General features: G+C 44.2%; 1 protein-coding gene across 3 annotated transcripts in view; it reads left to right on the top strand.

Annotated features, from left to right (window-relative positions):
- Positions 1–20,073, top strand: part of phkb (phosphorylase kinase, beta) — a 57,991-nt gene that overhangs the window by 22,342 nt on the left and 15,576 nt on the right. For all 3 annotated transcript variants that reach the window (XM_029767085.1, XM_029767084.1, XM_029767086.1), the window contains 7 exons: positions 1,393–1,488; positions 2,045–2,242; positions 6,715–6,772; positions 6,923–7,000; positions 7,945–8,103; positions 8,513–8,607; positions 19,047–19,102. In XM_029767085.1, coding sequence (XP_029622945.1) covers positions 1,393–1,488; positions 2,045–2,242; positions 6,715–6,772; positions 6,923–7,000; positions 7,945–8,103; positions 8,513–8,607; positions 19,047–19,102 — 740 coding nt within the window. The remainder of the gene's footprint in view (positions 1–1,392; positions 1,489–2,044; positions 2,243–6,714; positions 6,773–6,922; positions 7,001–7,944; positions 8,104–8,512; positions 8,608–19,046; positions 19,103–20,073) is intronic.

The following is a 20,073-nucleotide window of genomic DNA, read 5'->3' as shown; positions in this document are numbered from 1 at the left end:
ATGGTCGAGAGGGAGCCAATCACTAACTTTACCCAGCTATTATGTGTGGGTTGTCAGCTTATTAATTGACTGCCTGCTTCACAGCAAAATGTGGAGTGCTATCAGTAAAGGTACGGTACTAAGAAGCGTAGGTCACAGTGGAGACCACGTTCTGTACTGTCACAATCATTTACATCCCATTCTACCAAACCCTGCAGTATGTACAGTAAATCACTAAAGCAGGCCTGTTGAGTCACTCTGATGGCTAAAAGCTTTGGTTGGTTTGTTTGAAAGCAGCATACATAATGCATTGTGCAGAAACTGCTTAGATAGTACTTTTTTTTCCTAAATGTGAACATTTGTTGAGGTGTTAGTGAAGAAACGTGTCCGGGAACATTTGTAACAGAAATTTTGAGAGATGTGTTAATCCAAAAATGGTACAGTAAACTAACCCAGAAAAAGCACTCAAACCCTCATTTCAACACAGGGGCTGGAGGGTAGGTAATCATACCGTGGGCAAAGAGTTTGCAGTCTAACAACATGATGTGGTATCGAGGTGATTGGATGGCCCTTCATGGTTGGAGTGCCCCCGCACTGTGCTCAAAGCATAGAAAAACAATGCTTTTTAGCTTTTTACCCAAAAATATCAAATGGTCGGGCAATACTGACTCTTTTGTAAGAGTACGGTTGTAATATTGCTGCTTTCATAGCTGGTTTTGCTCTGCAGAGGCGGCAGGTGAGACGTTGGAGGCTCTGAGTGTGTGTGCGGCACTTCATCCTCCTAGCTGAATTCACAGTAACGTAAACAAAACAGGTCTTCTGCTATGTAGAGAATGTGCTATGTAGTGTGTGTACACATTGGTACGTGTGTCTGTGCACATTGGTGCGAGTGTCAAAATCAAATCATATCAAATTGTATTGGTCACATAGACATATTTAGCAGATGTTGTTATTGCGGGGGTAAAGAAACGCTTGCGTTCATGGTTGTGACATTTTCATGTTGTTTCCTGCGTATTAAGGCTTCTTTTCAGGGAGCTAGTGGAAGTGGTGGTGACAGCTGCAGTGTGACAGGCCTATATCAGGTCATGCTGGGAACAGCCAGTAGCTGCCATCCATGCCCTGCAGTCCCATGGCTCACTAGTGGCACAGTTCAAAAGCACGGACGGAATAAATATAAACATGTCCTAGATGTTTTGAATTCTGATTGGCTGTGAAAGTCGGTGTTCAACCAGGTTTCCTATATGCGTTATGTCCAAACATGTAAGCATGCAGGCTACGTTGAATCTTGCGTTGTGACAAAACGGAAGCGCTACAATTTTCATCCACAGCGAATCAGTATCGGACCTTGTCTGACCCGCATCAATCTTACAACCACCAGTGAATATGACTCTTGTCATCTCTGTTGGTCTGCAGGGTTGCTCTTGGTCTGTCATCTTCGTGGACCTGGATGCCCACAACAGGAACAGACAGACACTGTCATCCCTCCTACCCAGAGAATCCAGGTCCCACGTGAGTAAAGACAATTAAACCACTCATTGCTAAATACCACTCTGTACCCGAAGATGTATTGGCTCAGTGACCAGTCTAGTCTCCCAGTTCACCAGTAAAGAAGGGGCTAATCATTTTTCTCCGGCAGTAAGAGCAACTATACAGAAAAGTGCTCCTGTAAATGAATTGGATTAATTAGGGGAGATGGAAGAAATGCATTGGAGCTACATCTACAGCGTGGGCTAATGGGAGGGAGAGGTGGGGATGGAGTGAGAGAGGGCTGCGGAGGAAGGAGGTGAAGGGAGTACAGTACAAGGCTTATGCAAATAAAACGTTGAGCATCTTAATTATATATGAGTCTCTGACTAATGTGTTATTAAATGTCAGCCTCTTTAATGTTGGAAAGTAGCCATTAGCAAAGAGAGAGAGAGTGGGTCCTTTAGTCTCTTAACCCTTTACTAACTACCTGAAGAAAACTGGCACATGGGGGTGAAGGGTCGACTTAGGAAATGATCAAAAACACGTATCTGTGTTTTAAATGCTACGCATTTTAAACCTTCTTTGAACCCTAATACAGAATACGGATGCTGCCCTCCTGCCCTGCATCAGTTACCCTGCGTTCGCTGTGGATGATGACGCCCTCTACAGTCAGACCCTGGACAAGGTGGTGCGCAAGCTAAAGGGGAAGTACGGCTTCAAGCGCTTCCTGCGTGACGGCTACAGGACCGCCAATGAAGACGAGAATAGGAGACACTACAAACCGGCTGAGATGAAGGTCTGTGGTTTAGTTTAAAAGCCAACCCTACAGACAGATTGTGATGACTAACATGCGCTACTTCGTCGGGAATTGACCTATTATGGATAAGGCTAAATTACGGAAAGCATATGCATAACAATGGTAGCAATTCAAAGGGAACAGTTTGGAAATTATGGGGAAATTATTAGACTTTAGGTGAGGACACAACAGTTCACCTGACATGGTCGGCATAATTTGAAAAAAAATGTCTATTGACAAAAGGACTATCTAAATGATAAAATATGATCTTAGTCTTAGGATTTCACTACAAATACTAGGGAATTCAGAGAAGCAGATAGTAATTTTGGTGTGCATAGACTGGAGACACAATTGCATTCTATGTGTGGTCCGTGGCAAAGTTTCTACAACAAACAGGCTCATTCTGTTCAGGACAACCCATGATATAACACCATGTCATCTTGTAACTGCACATCAAACATAGTGATTATAAATGTTGACACTGCATATTACATGAGTTTTATGAGATAGTTAGCAGTTGATGTTATTCTTCAATAACACAGACCCCAAAGTAAATCAAGGGGAGAAAAATAGGTTTATTCAAAAAGAACATATCATAGATGTTATGCTAGGAAGTAGATGGTTGATATTCATTGTTTCCTGTCCTCAATGATTTTCCACAGAACAAAGTGACGGGATGTAATTTATAACCCCCAACCCTAGCCTGTGGTTGACCAATTACAATTCCTTGCAGTAAAATTGGGCCAATGGCCAAATAACAAGTATCCTGTTTCAGGCTCAATGTATAGACGATTCAGACCAATGAGATATTACCACATGTAGCTATGAGTCCAGGACTGAAACCCCTACACCGATTCTAACCAGATGTTGAACTGAAAAACAACTATTTCCATTGATTGTTAATTCCCTATTGACCTCTAGTCCTCTGCGTTGTGTATTATCTTAAAGTATTATTTTTTCTTTATTTAACCAGGTAGGCCAGTTGAGAACAAGTTCTCATTTGCAACTGCGACCTGGCCAAGATAAAGCAAAGCAGTGCGACAAAAATAACAACAGAGAGTTACACATAAACAAACGTACAGTCAATAACACAATAGAAAAATCTATGTACAGTGTTTACAAATGTAGAAGAGTAGGGAGGTAAGGCAATAAATAGGCCATAGAGGCGAAATAATTACAATTTATCATTAACACTGGAGTGATAGATGTGCAAATGATGATGTGCAAGTAGAGATACTGGGGTGCAAAAGAGCAAGAGGATAAATAACAATATGAGGATGAGGTAGTTGGGTGTGCTATTTACAGATGGGCTGTGTACAGGTACAGTGATCGGTAAGCTGCTCTGACAGCTGATGGTTAAAGTTAGAGAGGGAGATATAAGTCTCCAGCTTCATTGATTTTTTTGCAATTCGTTCCAGTCGTTGGCAGCAGAGAACTGGAAGGAAAGGCGGCCACTGGAAGTGTTTGCTTTGGGGATGACCAGTGAAATATACCTGCTGGAGCGCGTGCTACGGGCGGGTGTTGCTATGGTGACCAGTGAGCTGAGATAAGGCGGGGCTTTACCTAGCAAAGACTTATAGATGACCTGGAGCAAGTGGGTTTGGCGACGAATATGTAGTGAGGGCCAGCCAACGAGAGCATACAGGTCGCAGTGGTGGGTAGTATATGGGGCTTTGGTGACCAAACGGATGGCACTGTAATAGACTACATCCAGTTTGCTGAGTGGAGTGTTAGAGGCTATTTTGTAAATTACATTGCTGAAGTCAAGGATTGGTAGGACAGTCAGTTTTACGAGGGTATGTTTGGCAGCATGAGTGAAGGAGGCTTTGTTGCGAAATAGGAAGCCTTTTCTAGATTTAATTTGGGATTGGAGATGCTTAATGTGAGTCTGGAAGGAGAGTTTACAGTCTAACCAGACACCTAGGTATTTGTAGTTGTCCACATATTCTAAGTCAGAACTGTCCAGAGTAGTGATGCTCGTCGGACGGGAGGGTGCGGGCAGCAATTGGTTTAAGAGCATGCACTTAGTTTTACTAGCATTTAAAAGCAGTTGGAGGCCACGGAAGTTGTGTTGTATGGAATTGAAGCTCGTTTGGAGGTTTGTTAGCACAGTGTCCAAAATGTTCTTACAAGATGGAAATGTGGACAAGTGGACTCGGAGGTGTTTTGGCGTGCTTGTATGACATCAAAGCGGTATTTCTTATCCTCAACGTCTCATCTGTAAAAATACATAGAGTCCTCGTAATTTACAGCATTTCCCTCACTCAGACAAATTTTTTTTTTTGCCAAAGTTGCCCAATTTAGCGGGAGGGATGAGGCAACTTCTTGTCGCGTTCAGTGCTCAAGTTCAGAACGGCTGTCAGTCAAAACCCATACAGCACTGTGAAGTGGAGACACTGAGCTCTGACGTCATGTATAGAACGTTACTGTACAGCCTCTGTGTTCCAATCAGTGCCCAAATCTGCCATTGTCAACCTGTATACGGGTACGTGTGTAAAGGGTTAATTCAGTTTTTGTTTTCCTACGACAGAAACCACGCAAATGTGCCTGCTCCGCTGTTGATAAATCCCAACTGAAGGCATATTAACTTCAGGATTAGCTGCCGTGCGTGCAGAGTGTGAATTTGGAGCAGGGCAGCTACTTAACACTGAGCAAATCATTGCATTAGCCGCAGCACTGACCTGCCCAAATTAATGAGCTTGGATTCAACAGGGGGAAACACAAAGGGAGGAAATATGGGAATATTCTGAGCCACTGAACTCTAAAGTTTCATTATAGGATTTAGACTAGGTGCAATCAACAGGTCCCAGTCAGACCATTTCGGGAATGGAAGCTGGATATTACACTATAAAATACCTCGTGATGAATCGTTTTGAAATCTCATCCATTACAATAGGTAATGTAGTAGGCCATTACATAACATTATAGATGGAATTATTCTCTGCACATGCACAACCTCTTCTTGCTGCCCACTCAAATAGCTAGAAGTCACATGTATGGGATCACGAAGGACATTGTACATCATATTTAATTGCTGAAATATGCTGTTTTGGGTGGGAGGGCATTGATTGCAGGTTTATTCATTTTGAAAACGCATATCTTGTTAGATTTTCTAAAGTCTGTAACATTACCCACTACAAGTGAAGGAGTGCATCCTGTCGTACAATATAGAGTTTTACAATCTGTAGAATAGTTGAGGCTCCTGGGATAGCTGGTGTTTACTGCAGAAGTAGGCATCAGTGACTGCTCTCTCCATCCCTGTAACATTTTATTAAATATCTCCATCATGTTGTGCCTTATCTCTACTGGCACAGGCACGCAAGCAAGCACTCACACACTCACACACACTAGCATGACCCAGCTGTGTCAGCCTAACCCTTGAGCAATGACGAACAACTCGCAGTACGGTATGCAACATAGCTTTGGTAAAGCTGATAACAAAATACATGAATAGAGATGGCTGGGGGGAATCATATGTTAGATTTCTTTTGATTTGATGGACTGATGGCTGAAGCGGTCCCTGTTATCTCTGCTATAACAGCCAAACTGCAGCATGGGAAATGTGTGACCACTCCAATTAATAGCCTATATTTCATTACGTTGTAGTCACTCTCTTATCTCCTATTGCCATGGAGATTGTCTGCAGAGATGGGAGACGGCGATAACAAAGTCTTAATTACATTTCAGGAGTTGTTATGCTCCTCCTCTCTCTGAAGGCGAGGAAGCCAAGCATACCGCGAAAGTGAGCCGCTGCTTTGGTCCCAAAAAGATTCCTTAGGTGAATGTCTTGAGAGCTAGTCAGTTTGAAGAAGGGTTGTTACGTAATGCAGATATATGCTTCGGTCTGTTTCATTCAGTGTTCTTTTAGTGTGTCCTCGGGTAATTGATCCACTAAGTCGAAATGATTTATGTTGCCTTTGGTTTGTGAATGCTACATCAGAACAGAACCAAGGACACTATCTGACAAACGATCAATACCAACAACAACAAAAAAATTACTTAAGACTTATTACGTCCTCACAGTTACTGTTGAAGTTTCTCCTTGGAATTATTGAAATGAATAAATTGCTGTTTCGCTATACAAACATCTCTACATTTGGCTTGTTTTTAATTTCAACCCCAGACGATTTATGGGTATGGGTGGTGAGGTAAGAAGTCTACAGCTATGTAATGGAGTTTCTGGTTGGCTGGGACTCTGATAGCATCTCAGAAGTAATTGTTTTTGCGTCTGTTAAACTGTTAGAATTGGAAAACGAACTCGCCACCCTTCACCTGTTAAGAAGTGTTTTAAGTGTGTGTTTTGGGACAGGCCCATCACTGACACAAAGCAATATATTTTGAGATGAATGCACTTGCATGCCATGTTTATTTCTCTTTCGGGTTAGGAAACGAGTGACCTTCTCGGTGTTATGTCTTTTTTTCAATTCTTCAAAGACACTTTCATGAAAATCTAATGTTCTTTTCTCTTTCAGCTTTTTGATGGAATTGAATGCGAGTTTCCCATATTTTTCATCTTCATGATGATTGATGGTGAGTCGTACACAGTAAACATCACAATAGTTGTGATGTTCATATTGTTATGAAAGTGTTGTGAGTGTTGGGTTACATGGAACTTGAATATCTGCCACTTTTTTTTAGCCATTTTACGGTCTCCTCTACTCACCTGTATTTGATTTCCAGGGGTCTTCAGGGGGAACAACGCCCAAGTCAAAGAATACCAAGACCTGTTAACGCCTATCATTTTTCAATCTTTTGAGGGTGAGTTTTCCTCCTCCCTTGGTGATCTGTGTTCTTATGAAACTACTGTGCACATATACTGCCACACCCATGCACATACACACTCAATTACTCTAGCAGTGTTTCCCCTAGGATTTTTTTCAGCAGTGGTGTCAAGGGTGGGGGGGGGGTGCATTGTTACTGGGGGGGTGCACTGCTACTAGCGTTAGCACAATGACATGCTAGTTGGTAGAGCCAACAACTATCTATTTAAAAGCGTGTCTCAGCAGGAATATTTTTATTGTACAAAATTACATCAGATTTGTTGCGGCGGTGGCAACAATTCAGCAGTGGTGGGCCACCGCTGCTAAATTAATATAGGGGAAACACTTATTAGTCCCTCTCACATACACATTCGAGCTGGCATCCGTGGGAGTCTTTTGAGAAATGCACATACATTTTGGTTGCAAAGATTACTGTTATTTTCATATTATACGTATTACAATATCATCTCCCACATGCTGAGTGCACGAAAGCTGTTCACATATTTCAAGGACCAGGCTTTTATATCAGCCTTCACACAAAGCTGTATTTTTCCCCCAGTAAAGAAACCACATTAAAAGAATCTCGGGAGCCAATAGCCTCTGAAGCATGCATGCTGCTTTAGGAATACATCTCAGTGGTTGCAGACAGAGTTGTCACCTCCTTTGGCTTTGTGGTGTCTTTGCATTTTGTTATGCAGAGAAAGTATTGTACTCCCGGTGCATTCCATCTTGGAAATGTGACATTTCTTCACGTGTGTCTGTTAAGATACCTTTGAATAGATAACTACCACTCCTTTCTCCTGAGCAGCAGACACATAAACTGCACTCCTTTCAGATGTATCAACCTCCTGGAAATTCCATTAGGGCCTTCTATTCGACATGTTTGTAATCACCCAGCACAGTAAAGTGTATCTATCTCCCGTCCTGTTTGTTGTGGGTCAGGCCATGCTGTCATCCCGGAGTACTACCGCGTACCTGCCGACTTTGTGGAGGCGGAGCAGAAGAAGCACGGGAGCCAGAAGCGTTTCCCTGCCAACACGGGCCAAGATGGCATGCTGTTCCTGTGGGGCCAGGCCCTCTTCAACATCGCCAGGCTGCTGGGTCAGTCTCTCTGTTTTCCCTTCACTGACCTCACCTCACTGTCAAATACCTTCTCTTCTCTGACCTCTCGCTGGAGCGGTATCCTCTATAGAGCATGCTCGCTGGAGCGGTATCCTCTATAGAGCATGCTCGCTGGAGCGGTATCCTCTGTAGAGCATGCTCGCTGGGGTGTTCACTATACTGTTGTCACGTCAGACTGCGGAGGTCACAGAGTTCAGATATTCAGTTCAACATATGTCTTTGCTGTATGTTCGTGAAGTGGCTCACAGGTTAATGGGTTCTCATTGCCAAGTAAGGACTTTTTGTAAGGAAAAGTCATTTTATGGGGTTATGTCCTTTGTATCAGTTGGAACCTTTTAGTGTGCTCTCCGTGTGTTCACCCCTCCACTCTGCCATGTCTCTTTTCCAGTGGATGAGCTGATCAGCCCCCAAGACATCGACCCAATCAAACGCTACGTACCCCGCCAGGATCAGAGGAACGTCAGCATGAGATACTCCAATCAGGTTCGACTCCCATTCCCATGTGACCAGCCATGTTTGGCCATCACTATAATCAGAGATACTATAGATATAATGACGAGATGCTTGTGTCTCCGCCCTAACAATGGGATTCGCTGTCCACCGAGCAGAACGGCAGACTGTCAAGCTCCCGCCTATTCCTCTCTTTGTATTGGTTGATGCATCTCGTTATTTTCATACCTTTTTGAATATTCTACGAGGAGTGTTGACGTCAACTGCCTGTATCCAAATGGAGAGTGACTGCTAGCCTCATGAATATGCATAGACAGTCTCGAATTTCAGGGAACAACTCTAATATGAAGTGTTTTTTCTCGAAGTAGCTGGGATGTCACTTCAATCAGTGTAAAGAATGATTTTTAAACCTTGAGATAACTGAGACATGGATTGTGAATGTGTGCCATTCAGACGGTGAATGGGCAAGACAAAAGATTGAAGTGCCTTTGAACGGGGTATGGTAGTAGACGCCAAGCGCACCCGTTTGTGTCAACAACTCAATGGTAGGAAGGTGTTCGTAATGTTTTGTACACTCAGTGTATATCAGTACACTCTTACATTACAAAACTTCTATTAGATCAAATAAGCCTCACTTATTTTTTAGCTTGACTAAATTCTACCCTGAATTCTATCTCATTGCCGCCCATACAAAAACTCCTCACTTAATGATCTGCTTAACGTGGACAGATTTTGGGCAGAGTAAAGCCTCTCGCTTCGCCTCTTCCTCTCCGCTATAATTCACCTTATAAACTGTGTAGTTTGGGTCCTGGATGCTGATTGGCTGAAACAGCATTCCAGCCACGTGTAGACAATATACCAACGGTACGACTCAAAATAACTTGTTTACTGTTCTAATGATGTTGGCGAGCAGTTTATAATTGCAATAAAGCACCTCAGTATACCACGGCTAAGGGATGTATCCAAGTGTTGCGTTGTGCATAAAAACAGCCCTCAGCCGTGGTATATTAGCCATATACCACACCTCCACGGGCCTTGCTTAAATAGTTAACCTGCTATAAGGGCACTACTGCAGTCTACACCCTCTGCATGTATACATGAGTCTGCATAATTCTATACATCATTGATTCAGATGTCATATATTCTTACTTGCTAGGACAAACTTTGATGTATTATTCCAAACCTGTGATGATATGCGGTGGGCGACAAGGCTCAAACGAGAGGTAAAAAAAATCAATGGGGAAGGAGAGCGAGATCAGGAGTCTACATAATTTACCTTGAGTTTAGCTTTCCTCCTGCATGAATCTACAGTCTATCTCACCTCAGTGGAAAAACAGGTTGTTTTATTCATGACGCAAATGCTCAGCTAAGCAGCTCACCCTGGAGCAGAGGTTGGAGCTCCGGTACCTTCTCAAGCCTTTCACCCCGGAACGGGGCTAAGGTTTGCGTCGCTGGGAGAGCACGCTGGGAGGGGATTGCGTAATGTTCACAAGCGCGTGGAGCGGCTGTCTCTTTTCCTTTACATCACTAGAACCCTTTGGTCTGTTGGGGGCGGCGCCTGCGTGCGTGGGCGCGCTGAGCTTTCACATGGAATCTACGGTTGATTTTTGTGCTCCCATTTCGGCTGAGATACTCTTAGAATCGTCATGTCTGCGATGCACTTAAAGGCACACTACATAGGACCACTCCGTGATACATTAGGCTAGACCTGCTAAAATATTCTGAATGAACGTCTGAATGGAAGAGGGCAGTGAATGGAAGATGCCGCTGTGGTGTAACGGTGACTAGAATAACACACATTAACACTGTATTAGAATGGCGATTTGTGGGGTTACATTTAGATTTGACTGTTCAGCAAGCTTGATGCTATGCATTTAAATGTTTCATGTGATAATACAGCTAGGTGATGCCCGGAGACCTAGATAATTCACGAGAGAATGGGATTCACATAGTTCACGTGTTATTTATGTAATGTTAGTGTTATACATATTATGAAGAATATAGTGCGACTGTGTATGCTGAGCAGCTCTGAATTGAAACGTCCTTAAATTCCCAGAGCCTGTGTACTGTACGTTAAATTGTTATTAACCGATACAAATAGTACACTATTTTTGGTAGCGCATATATTTTATGCACTTCCCAGAATTTGATGCACTTCCCAGAATTTTATGCACTTCCCAGAATGTAAGGCCCAGTAAGCACTAGACCCAGATCTGTGTGTGTGGATCAGGGTAGTTTAGTATTTAGAAACCATTAGGAGAATGTGAAGTGAATGCTCCTTGTCTGTGGTTTGTTCCACATGAGAAGCGATGCGTTTTGCTAGGCTCAGAGGTTGAGTCAGATCAAACGCACCCCAGGGAGTTTCAGGAAACACTCTCCAAATAAACACAGAACAAAAACCAGAGAGGAGATATCATTAAACCATATGCCTTAAAATATACACACACACACACACACACACACACACACACACACACACACACACACACACACACACACACACACACACACACACACACCATCAAAGCACGCGTGCAGCAAACATGTAATATAACTATACACCAGATTAGCTAATCAGACACATGAAACAAATGCACACATTTTCACTACCGTAATACTGAGTCAAAGAAGGACACACATGAACACAAATACACGCAGAGATGGATTCAAACGCATAATAATTAATAATATTTTTATGTAACCTCAAAGGGCTTTACTTTGTGGGGGAATTCGCCTCATCCACCACCAATGAAATTAGCAAATAAATACTAGTATTTTCTTTCACTCTCTTTCTACATGCGTACACATACTCTCATAACACACACCTATTCACAGTATCGCATACGTGTACTGTAGAGTTGCTCTCTGGCAGCCAATTCCTTATAGCTCTAGTCCCCACAACAGAAACAGCTCTCTCTTTAACTGAGTGATTCTGTGAGCCACAGAACAAGGTTAATGGAAATTTCCAAAGCACAGTGCATCCTGGGGGCTGTCACTCAGCCCTGCATCTGTGATGAGGTCTAAAGGTGAGAGGGCTTCAATTGGCCGTCACACTATGAGGCACAAACAAGCCCCTTCAGAGAAAGAGAGGCGCAACATGGAAGGCATTTGAGGTTGTCGATTTTAGTGTCTCTACTAAATGCACAATGTTGTTGGGGAATTCAGTTTTACAGTCCTGAAAGTAAGCCAGAATGTCTTTTTCCAACTTTCCAAGCTTTTGAAAGTCAAACTCCAAACCCCTTGCTCATACCTTTTCTGCATTCTGGGTTCCATACTACAAGTTTGTTTTGTATCACCATATGAGGGGAAAGGCTTCTCAGATCCATTGCAGAACAAAGGAACATTTATTGTGATTTGATTATGTAAAAAAAAAAAAAAAAGAATTAGCATGTTTTAACATATTAAAACAAACATTAGAGGGACACCATTTTTTTTAGATGCATAATCCAGACTTCCCTGTTTTGATGTGACACCCTGAATGGTTGTGAACAGATGGATGTTGTTTTTTCCCTTGCATCCAAAGATAAATAATATTCATTAGCAGGACAGGGCTGCCAAATGGCACGCTGACAGCACTGTAGAGCAGGGCTGGGCCCCCCTCTGACAGCAAGAGCCCAGGAGAGATTGCCAGTGACCTGAACCGGCAGGGAGTAGGCCATCTCTCACATAATGTGACAGCAAAAGTGGATCACAGCGTCTGCTTTAGAAACTTTACAAGGCCCCGGTCCCGAGTCAAATCCACATTAATTAGTTTTTTATACATTTGGCCCCGTGGTTTTTCCAAGCTCACTGTTTGGTTTATTAGCCATAATCACTATAGTAGCTCTCTCAGCCTCTCATACCTAAGGGGAAGTGACCTGTGAGCAGGAGATCTTCCAACTTGTCTTTCTTTGTCTTTCCAAAGGCGAGCATCTACATAGGTGACCACCTCCTCGACAGGCCGACACAGTTTGGTCTTTCATCATGGAGTTCCATGCTGCTGAACGTGATTCTCTCGGAGTCTCGTGGAATGTGGCCAAGCTCACAGCAGTGATGTAGAGTACAATCGTGGTCTCTATTTGGGTAAAAACAACAGTTGTGTGTCATCCCTGTCTGGGCGTATCAATTATCTGTCATGGGGAGCGCTGTGCTGGGGTTAGAGCCAGGTCAGTCACATGCGCCAGAGCAGAGACCATTTAGATGGCACAGCCATATGGGTCTCCTAACTCGCCCGTGCTGCTGCAGTTGCCATGCCAATGTTATTGCACACCAGGCTCGGTGCTTAATAAACTGAAAAACGGCTTGTGGGTGGCGAGCTGGAAAAGGGCTTTGACATTATATGAGCAATTACTGCCACGCAGGTGACTGTCAGTCTCCACACTTACACTCAACGCCCTCCCATTCCTCCATGTCACGCAGTCCCGGCTTCCATCGCCATTTTAATAAGACTTTAATCCATAATGGCAAAACGGTACTTGAATATGGGCTGAACCTGTCAGCTTAGAGGGCTTTATTGTCTGGGCTGGTGTGTCCGCTCTCTGGGTGACGATGCCGCAGCACCCATACAGAGCCGTTCGTAGGTAGGCCTGATTTATCAAAGACGGTCTCTCCCAGTCTCCCCAGTAGAATCTCAATGGGAATTACATCAAATACAACAGGTTTGACAAGCCCAGGCTCAAGGAGGCTTTCATAGGGCTCAGCTTAATATAAATTGATTTTTTTTTTGTCATAAGGATTGCCGAGTAAACCTAATATATCTGCGGTGTGCCCAGTGAGAGGGAGAAAGAGAGCGAAGGCGATGCGTATCAAATTCTCAGCAAGGATCCCTCCATAATTACATAGCAAAGAATCCAATCCCCACCGTTTTCAATTTCTGTGAAGTGATTGTGTCTGTACCTCCACTGTTACATTCATATCCCCAAACCAAGTTCAATAAGTCTGCCTTTTTCATGCTACCTGGAAATGTAAAATGAGAGGAAATGAAGTGTGCTTTTAAATGCCAACCTTGAGAAAGTACAATCAAAAACGTGGCTCACACTTGGCTATCTGCGCGCGATGTGTAGCACGTCACTGCCGATAGCTCATGAGATAGCGTTGTCTTAGTGCCTTGTCTTAGTGCCTTGTCAAGCTCATTTTAAACAACACACTAGTAACACACGTACAGTGATGCGAGTTTAGTATATGTCAATTCAAGTCATTATCCCTTTTGATCTAAACGTGCACGTAATAATGCTGAGCAACAACAGAGTGCATTTTATTTGGTGTTCGTCTGTTGTGTGCACACTCATGGGTACATTCATGTGTATGTATAGGATTGTCTATGTATACTGAACAAAATATTAACACAACATGTAACAATTTCAAAGATTTGACTGAGTTGCAGTTCATATATAAAGAAATCAATCAATTGAAATAAATTCATTAAGCCCTAATCTATGGATTTCTGTTCTGAGGGCAAAATATTAGGAAGGTGTTCCTAGAGTGGAGTGGCATATACAAAATGTGTGCTAGAGATGCTGTGAAGGCTCATGGCCAGTCCCGGTGGGGCTGTGTAACCTTGAGCTGGTTAGCTTAGGTCAGTGGACAGAAGGGCTCAGCAGGGCCTAACACTGAATCACTGGAGACATATTGAGAGGAGGGATGGGAGTGGGAGTGGAGGGGTGGGAGTGGAGGGGTGGGAGTGGAGGAGTGGGAGTGGAGGGTTTGGAGTGGAGGGGTGGGAGTGGAGGAGTGGGAGAGGAGGGATGGGAGTGGGAGAGGTGGGAGAGGAGGGATGGGAGTGGGAGAGGAGGGATGGGAGTGGGAGGGATGGGAGTGGGAGAGATGAGAGGGGGAGTGGGAGTGGGAGAGGAGGAGTGGGAGAGGAGGGATGGGAGAGGGAGTGGGAGAGGAGGGATGGGAGAGGGAGTGGGAGAGGAGGGATGGGATGGGAGTGGGAGAGGAGGGATGGGAGTGGGAGAGGAGGGGTGGGAGAGGAGGGATGGGAGAGGAGGGATGGGAGTGGGAGTGGGAGAGGAGGGATTGGAGAGGGAGAGGAGGGATGGGAGTGGGAGAGGAGGGGTGGGAGAGGAGGGATGGGAGTGGGAGAGGAGAGAGTGGGAGTGGAGGAGTGGGAGTGGAGGAGTGGGAGAGGAGGGATTGGATGGGAGTGGGAGAGGAGGGGTGGGAGAGGTGGGATGGGAGTGGGAGAGGACGGATGGGATTGGGAGAGGAGGGATGGGAGTGGGAGAGGAGGGATGGGATGGGAGTGGGAGAGGAGGGATGGGATGGGAGTGGGAGAGGAGGGATGGGATGGCAGTGGGAGAGGAGGGATGGGATGGCAGTGGGAGAGGAGGGATGGGAGTGATGGGAGTGGGAGAGGAGGGATGGGAGTGGGAGAGGAGGGATGGGAGTGGGAGTGGGAGAGGAGGGATGGGAGAGGAGGGATGGGAGTGGGAGTGGGAGAGGAGGGATGGGAGTGGGAGAGGAGGGATGGGGTGGGAGAGGAGGGATGGGATGGCAGTGGGAGAGGAGGATGGGATGGCAGTGGGAGAGGAGGGATGGGATGGGAGTGGGAGAGGAGAGATGGGATGGGAGAGGAGAGATGGGAGTGGGAGAGGAGGGATGGGAGAGGAGGGATGGGAGTGGGAGAGGAGGGGTGTGAGTGGAGTGGAGGAGTGGGAGAGGAGGGATGGGAGTGGGAGTGGGAGAGGAGGGATGGGAGAGGAGGGATGGGAGTGGGAGAGGAGGGATGGGATGGGATGGGAGTGGGAGAGGAGGGATGGGAGAGGAAAGGTGGGAGAGGAAGGATGGGAGTGGGAGAGGAGGATGGGAGTGGGAGAGGAGGATGGGAGTGGGAGAGGAGGGATGGGATGGCAGTGGGAGAGGAGAGATGGGATGGGAGTGGGAGAGGAGGGATGGGAGTGGGAGAGGAGAGATGGGATTGGAGTGGGAGAGGAGAGATGGGAGAGGAGGGATGGGAGTGGGAGAGGAGAGATGGGGGTAGGAGGGATTGTTGTCTTCACAAGCTGTGTCAGAAAAGGACCAACACTGTAATTTTCCTCAGTGAAATGATTCAGTCTTAATTCATAATTTACATAGTGACTATTCTTTTGAAGTAGTGTTTTTTCAGGCTATTGACCATGTATTGGAGTACATTCACAGTTCAATTGCTTTGGGGAGATAGGCCTATGTGTATATTTCAGTTACTTGCATTTTGCTTTCCGGATGCTTGGAGAGTTCCACTGTGTGAAATGCAATCTGTATGCAAAGGACACGTGTTAGTACCCAGCGTTTGGGTAGACACGGTGCAGTGTGCTTTTAATTTGGGAAAATCTCAAATGAAGCAGAGATTAAACTCATTTATATTTGCAGTCTGGGAGTGGCACTCCTGACTAAGCTTGCTTTGCAATTGGGCTTTTACTAGTTGAGATGCACATTTCTCATGCTGAGACACAAGCTACTGTTGAGTTTTTTCTTCTTTTTTCTTTCAGGGGCAATTTATTGTTCTCATTCTTTTCAACAACCTGATATCAGAGAGGAGTTGCTAGACAAGTTGTAGAAGAGCATTTATTCCAATTAGTGAGATCTTTCTGACAGCTGTTTCTGTTCTCAATGTATTACTATTATTACTTTAGTAGTAGCACATGGAGAATGTGCCTGAGGAAGTAAATATTGACATTTCAGCTCTCCTTCAGACAGAAGAGCTTCAGGTACTGTATGTACTGCACTATTAAATTAGACCATCATTACACCTAAAAGAAAACAAATAAGGAACAAAGACACTCTCCATCTATCTCTTCCTCTGCAAACAATACACGTCTTCCTCTAACCCCGGTCAAAATGTTCATGATTTTGTTTGTGTTTATATTGCCCTACCAAGCAAAAAGCCAGTAACTGCTCATAGCGTGGAACTGAGAAAATTAGCTTCTTTTTTTTTTTTTACCTTGGTTTTACAGCAACCTAGTGCAGTTACTGCTAATATGACTCCCATTTTCTCCAAAACACAATACAGTAGAGGCAGGATACTTCTCCACATGATTAAGCATGTATTTAATGAAGCAAAAATGACTAACTCATTTTCGACCAAATTAGCAGTTACTGCCTTTTTGCTTGGTAGGGCAGTATACAGTATGTGTCCGTTCACATTTACTGAGCATTGAGGTGGCCTTATGAGAGACTGTTAGTGTCTCCCGGCTGTAGTGTCGTCAGTGTGTTGTCCCTCCATCTGCTCTGGCCCGGGTTACCTCAGGAGCTGGGGGGCCCATGGCCCAGCACCTAGGGCCCAGAGCCAGATGCCAGCAGGCACGAACATGAGGCGCTAATTGAAGCTTGACCAGTCTTATCCAGGTTTTTTTCCTGAGACATAACAAGATCTCTGCAACACCTTTTAAGATGTTCCAGTACATTCTGCTGTCCAATCGAAGCTTTGCTTTAAACCTAATTACCCGCCAGGTAGGTATAGTGGTGAGCTGGAGAGAGAGAAGATATTTTAAGCATTATTTCTGCATTTATTTTATCTTCATTTCTTATTTTCTTTATTTCTTTCTCTCCTCAAATGATTCCTTTGTGTTTTGGAGCGGAATGCTAATGAGAGATTTCCATTTCAGTGTTTTGGAAGCCGCTGCTCACAATTAATCAGAAGAGATTTCTGTGAACCTCTCTCTTCCCCCGTCCCCCGTCCCGGATTCCTCTGATTAATGATAATGAGGGTGTTGAGAAAACCTGCTCTTTCCGCCCAAACAAAATGGCTTCCAGCCTTCTCTTCTCTGCCTGCATCAGGCTTCCTGCCGGGCCATCTAACGGAGCATTGCCTCTGATGAACAGCCCTCCTGCGAATCACAATATGTTATTTTCAAATGGCTCAGGGATTTTAGTCATTTAACTCCAGTGATATGATTCACTCTGTTTACAAATCACTTATCTCTGAATACATCTCCCGGGACTCAGCGAAGGGAGGCGGAAATGCAATTGCTGCGAATAGAAGAGAAAATGAGCATGATCATTAGATCAACGTCATTCGATCCTCAAAGATGACTCCTTGAAAGATTCACGGGTGTATGACAGGCTGTTGTGTCATATGCATACCTTTCACCTTGTTCATAGTTGGTAGCTTTATTTATGTAACTTAATTCTGAAGCAAAGGCACTGCTTCTCTGATGCATCTGTGACAACGTTTACATGCATACCAATATCCTGTTATTATTCAGGATACAGAAGTATTCTGTTTTTGAGCTGACTCATATAAACATCATATCCCGTTTAGAATAACCCGAAAAAGCTTGTTATCCCGGTTATGTGACACCAAAATAAGATGCCTGGGATATGCTGATCTTAGACGGGATACTGTAAAGTGATTTCATCTGATTGTCAAACAAATCACCTCAAAAGTAGGCTACCTGCGCAGTTTGAGACACCATAATAATTCCATAATAATTTATTTTTCTTATACTCCGTACTGGGCCGTATAGCATACTGGCTACTTTCACCCTTTAATTTATGCTTATGATTTCCGACATTTGGTAAGCCATTTGTTTGTCAACTGTAGTTAGTTATAGGCAGCTTCTCTTCTGTCATAACTTGTTGCCCTTGAAGACTAAATAAAGTCGTGCTCACCAGAATGTCTTACACTGATAGAACGCATGCGTTTAATCTCGTTAACACCGGTAATGTTGTCTGTTTCATTAAGGGACCTTTTAATGAAGGAAATTAAAAGCTGAGGAAAACAATTAAACACGTTTCTGATAAGACTTCAAGTTCGTCTTGGGCGCATATTTTATGCGGTTGAAATAGTCTGCTTGCATAACAGCGTCAAAGATAACACGTTCCGCGCGCGTTCACGTTTTCTCAAGAGATGCTGAAAGAAAGAAATCAGATTTCACCACTCCTGTTGCGGAGACAAAATTAACATTTGTTGTATAATTTTACTGCAAGAATTGCATCGTTCTGCAGGAGTTAATATTATATTACTCTACATGTGAGAGGTTATAGGCCCTACAGTCAGTGTCCATATTTCAGTTAATATTCCATTTAACCCATATGAACCAATTAGGAATATTCTGTTTATTCAGATATACTCGTTAGCAGGATATCAAAGGTGCATGTAAACAGGTTATTCCAAAATAAGACCTTAAGTGGGATATGAGCTACTATCCGGAAATACAGTGCGTATTTGGTCACTGATACTCCTGATTTACTATGGCCAATCCAACTCTTACCAAATCAGTAGTTTATAACCACTATAAGGATTACCACTGTTCAAACTTCTGTAATGACAGGTTACAGTGAGGTATGGTTCACCTCTCTTCCCTCATCACTCTTTTGTTCCCTCAAACCCCTTTATCTCCTATTCAAAGCTTTCCTTTACAAGTGGAGCAATTTTCACTGCAATGTATTATTCAAGATAACAATTCAGTATATTATTGTGATTTTGTTATATACTATAAACTGAAATTGTATTTTTCCCTGTAATGTGAGCGTTCACGTCTCTCTCTCTCTCTCTCTCTGTGTTCCAGGGTCCCATTGATAATGACACGGTGGTCCATGTAGCCCTGATTGCTGAGAGCCAGAGGTAGGGGATGGGAAAGATGAATAGGACACTGTGTGAGGTAGCTATGTGTCTCTGAGATGAGAGAATTGTGTGTGTGAGAGAGAGTTTGTGGTAGTTCGTAAAGCTGGCCGTTTTTCTCCCTCTCTCCTTCACTCGTCTGTGTTTTTTGTTGTTGTTGCACTGCACATTATTAAGCGCTTGGCCATTGCACGGTCTTCATCTGTTAGCACCCTCATTTAGCTTTGGAGTCGGAGAGGGAGGTTAAAGTGGTCGGCTGGCCAGCTGAAGCCCGTTAACCTATCCTGCTGTTCCAATCAGACGGCAGGTCTTCCTCAGCAGCTAACCACTCGTATTTCACCCTGCTCACTTCCTCCTAGCCTTTACCTATTGCTGCGTTTGTTTCAGAGAATTTTTCAAGGTGTAGCTTGTACAAAACCCTATCACTTTAATCATTAAACCCTTACTGAACTGTCTCTCTGGCTAGGACGTGTAGACAAACTCTGTGTGACTTTTCAGCTGCAGTAGAGTTGACCGTCCTCAGCCTGACCCTATTGTCCAGTGGCGGAGGCCCAATTCACACCAATGTGTTTAGGGACCAGGTTGTCAGGGAACAGATTCAGCTGACCTGGTCAGCCAATCAGTAGCCTAGCCTGACAGCAGCCGAACCCCACTCTGCCTCTCAACACTTCAGTTGTTTCCAGGAGGAGGGCAGGTTGAGACAACCTCTGTAAACTCCCGTCCTCCACATCAACTCACATTTGAACCTTTCCACATGGACAATCCTTCTTCTGTTCTCCCTGACTGGTGTTTTAGTGCGTTTTTGACCATAAAATCACTATACACTATTCACTACAACACTTTTAGTAGTCTATCCTCCTCCTTGTTTGCTGTGTGTCTGTTTGGTAATAAATGTGCATCCGGTACATGTCTCCTACTGGTCATTTACGTCCTCTAACCGGCACCTCTATCGGAGTCCGCCACCAGTTGGTGGT

Source organism: Salmo trutta, chromosome 12, assembly GCF_901001165.1.
Source record: "Salmo trutta chromosome 12, fSalTru1.1, whole genome shotgun sequence".
Taxonomy (NCBI): Eukaryota; Metazoa; Chordata; class Actinopteri; order Salmoniformes; family Salmonidae; genus Salmo; species Salmo trutta.
The sequence above is the reverse complement of the archived record's forward strand: the minus strand, read 5'-3'. Positions and strand labels throughout refer to the sequence as shown.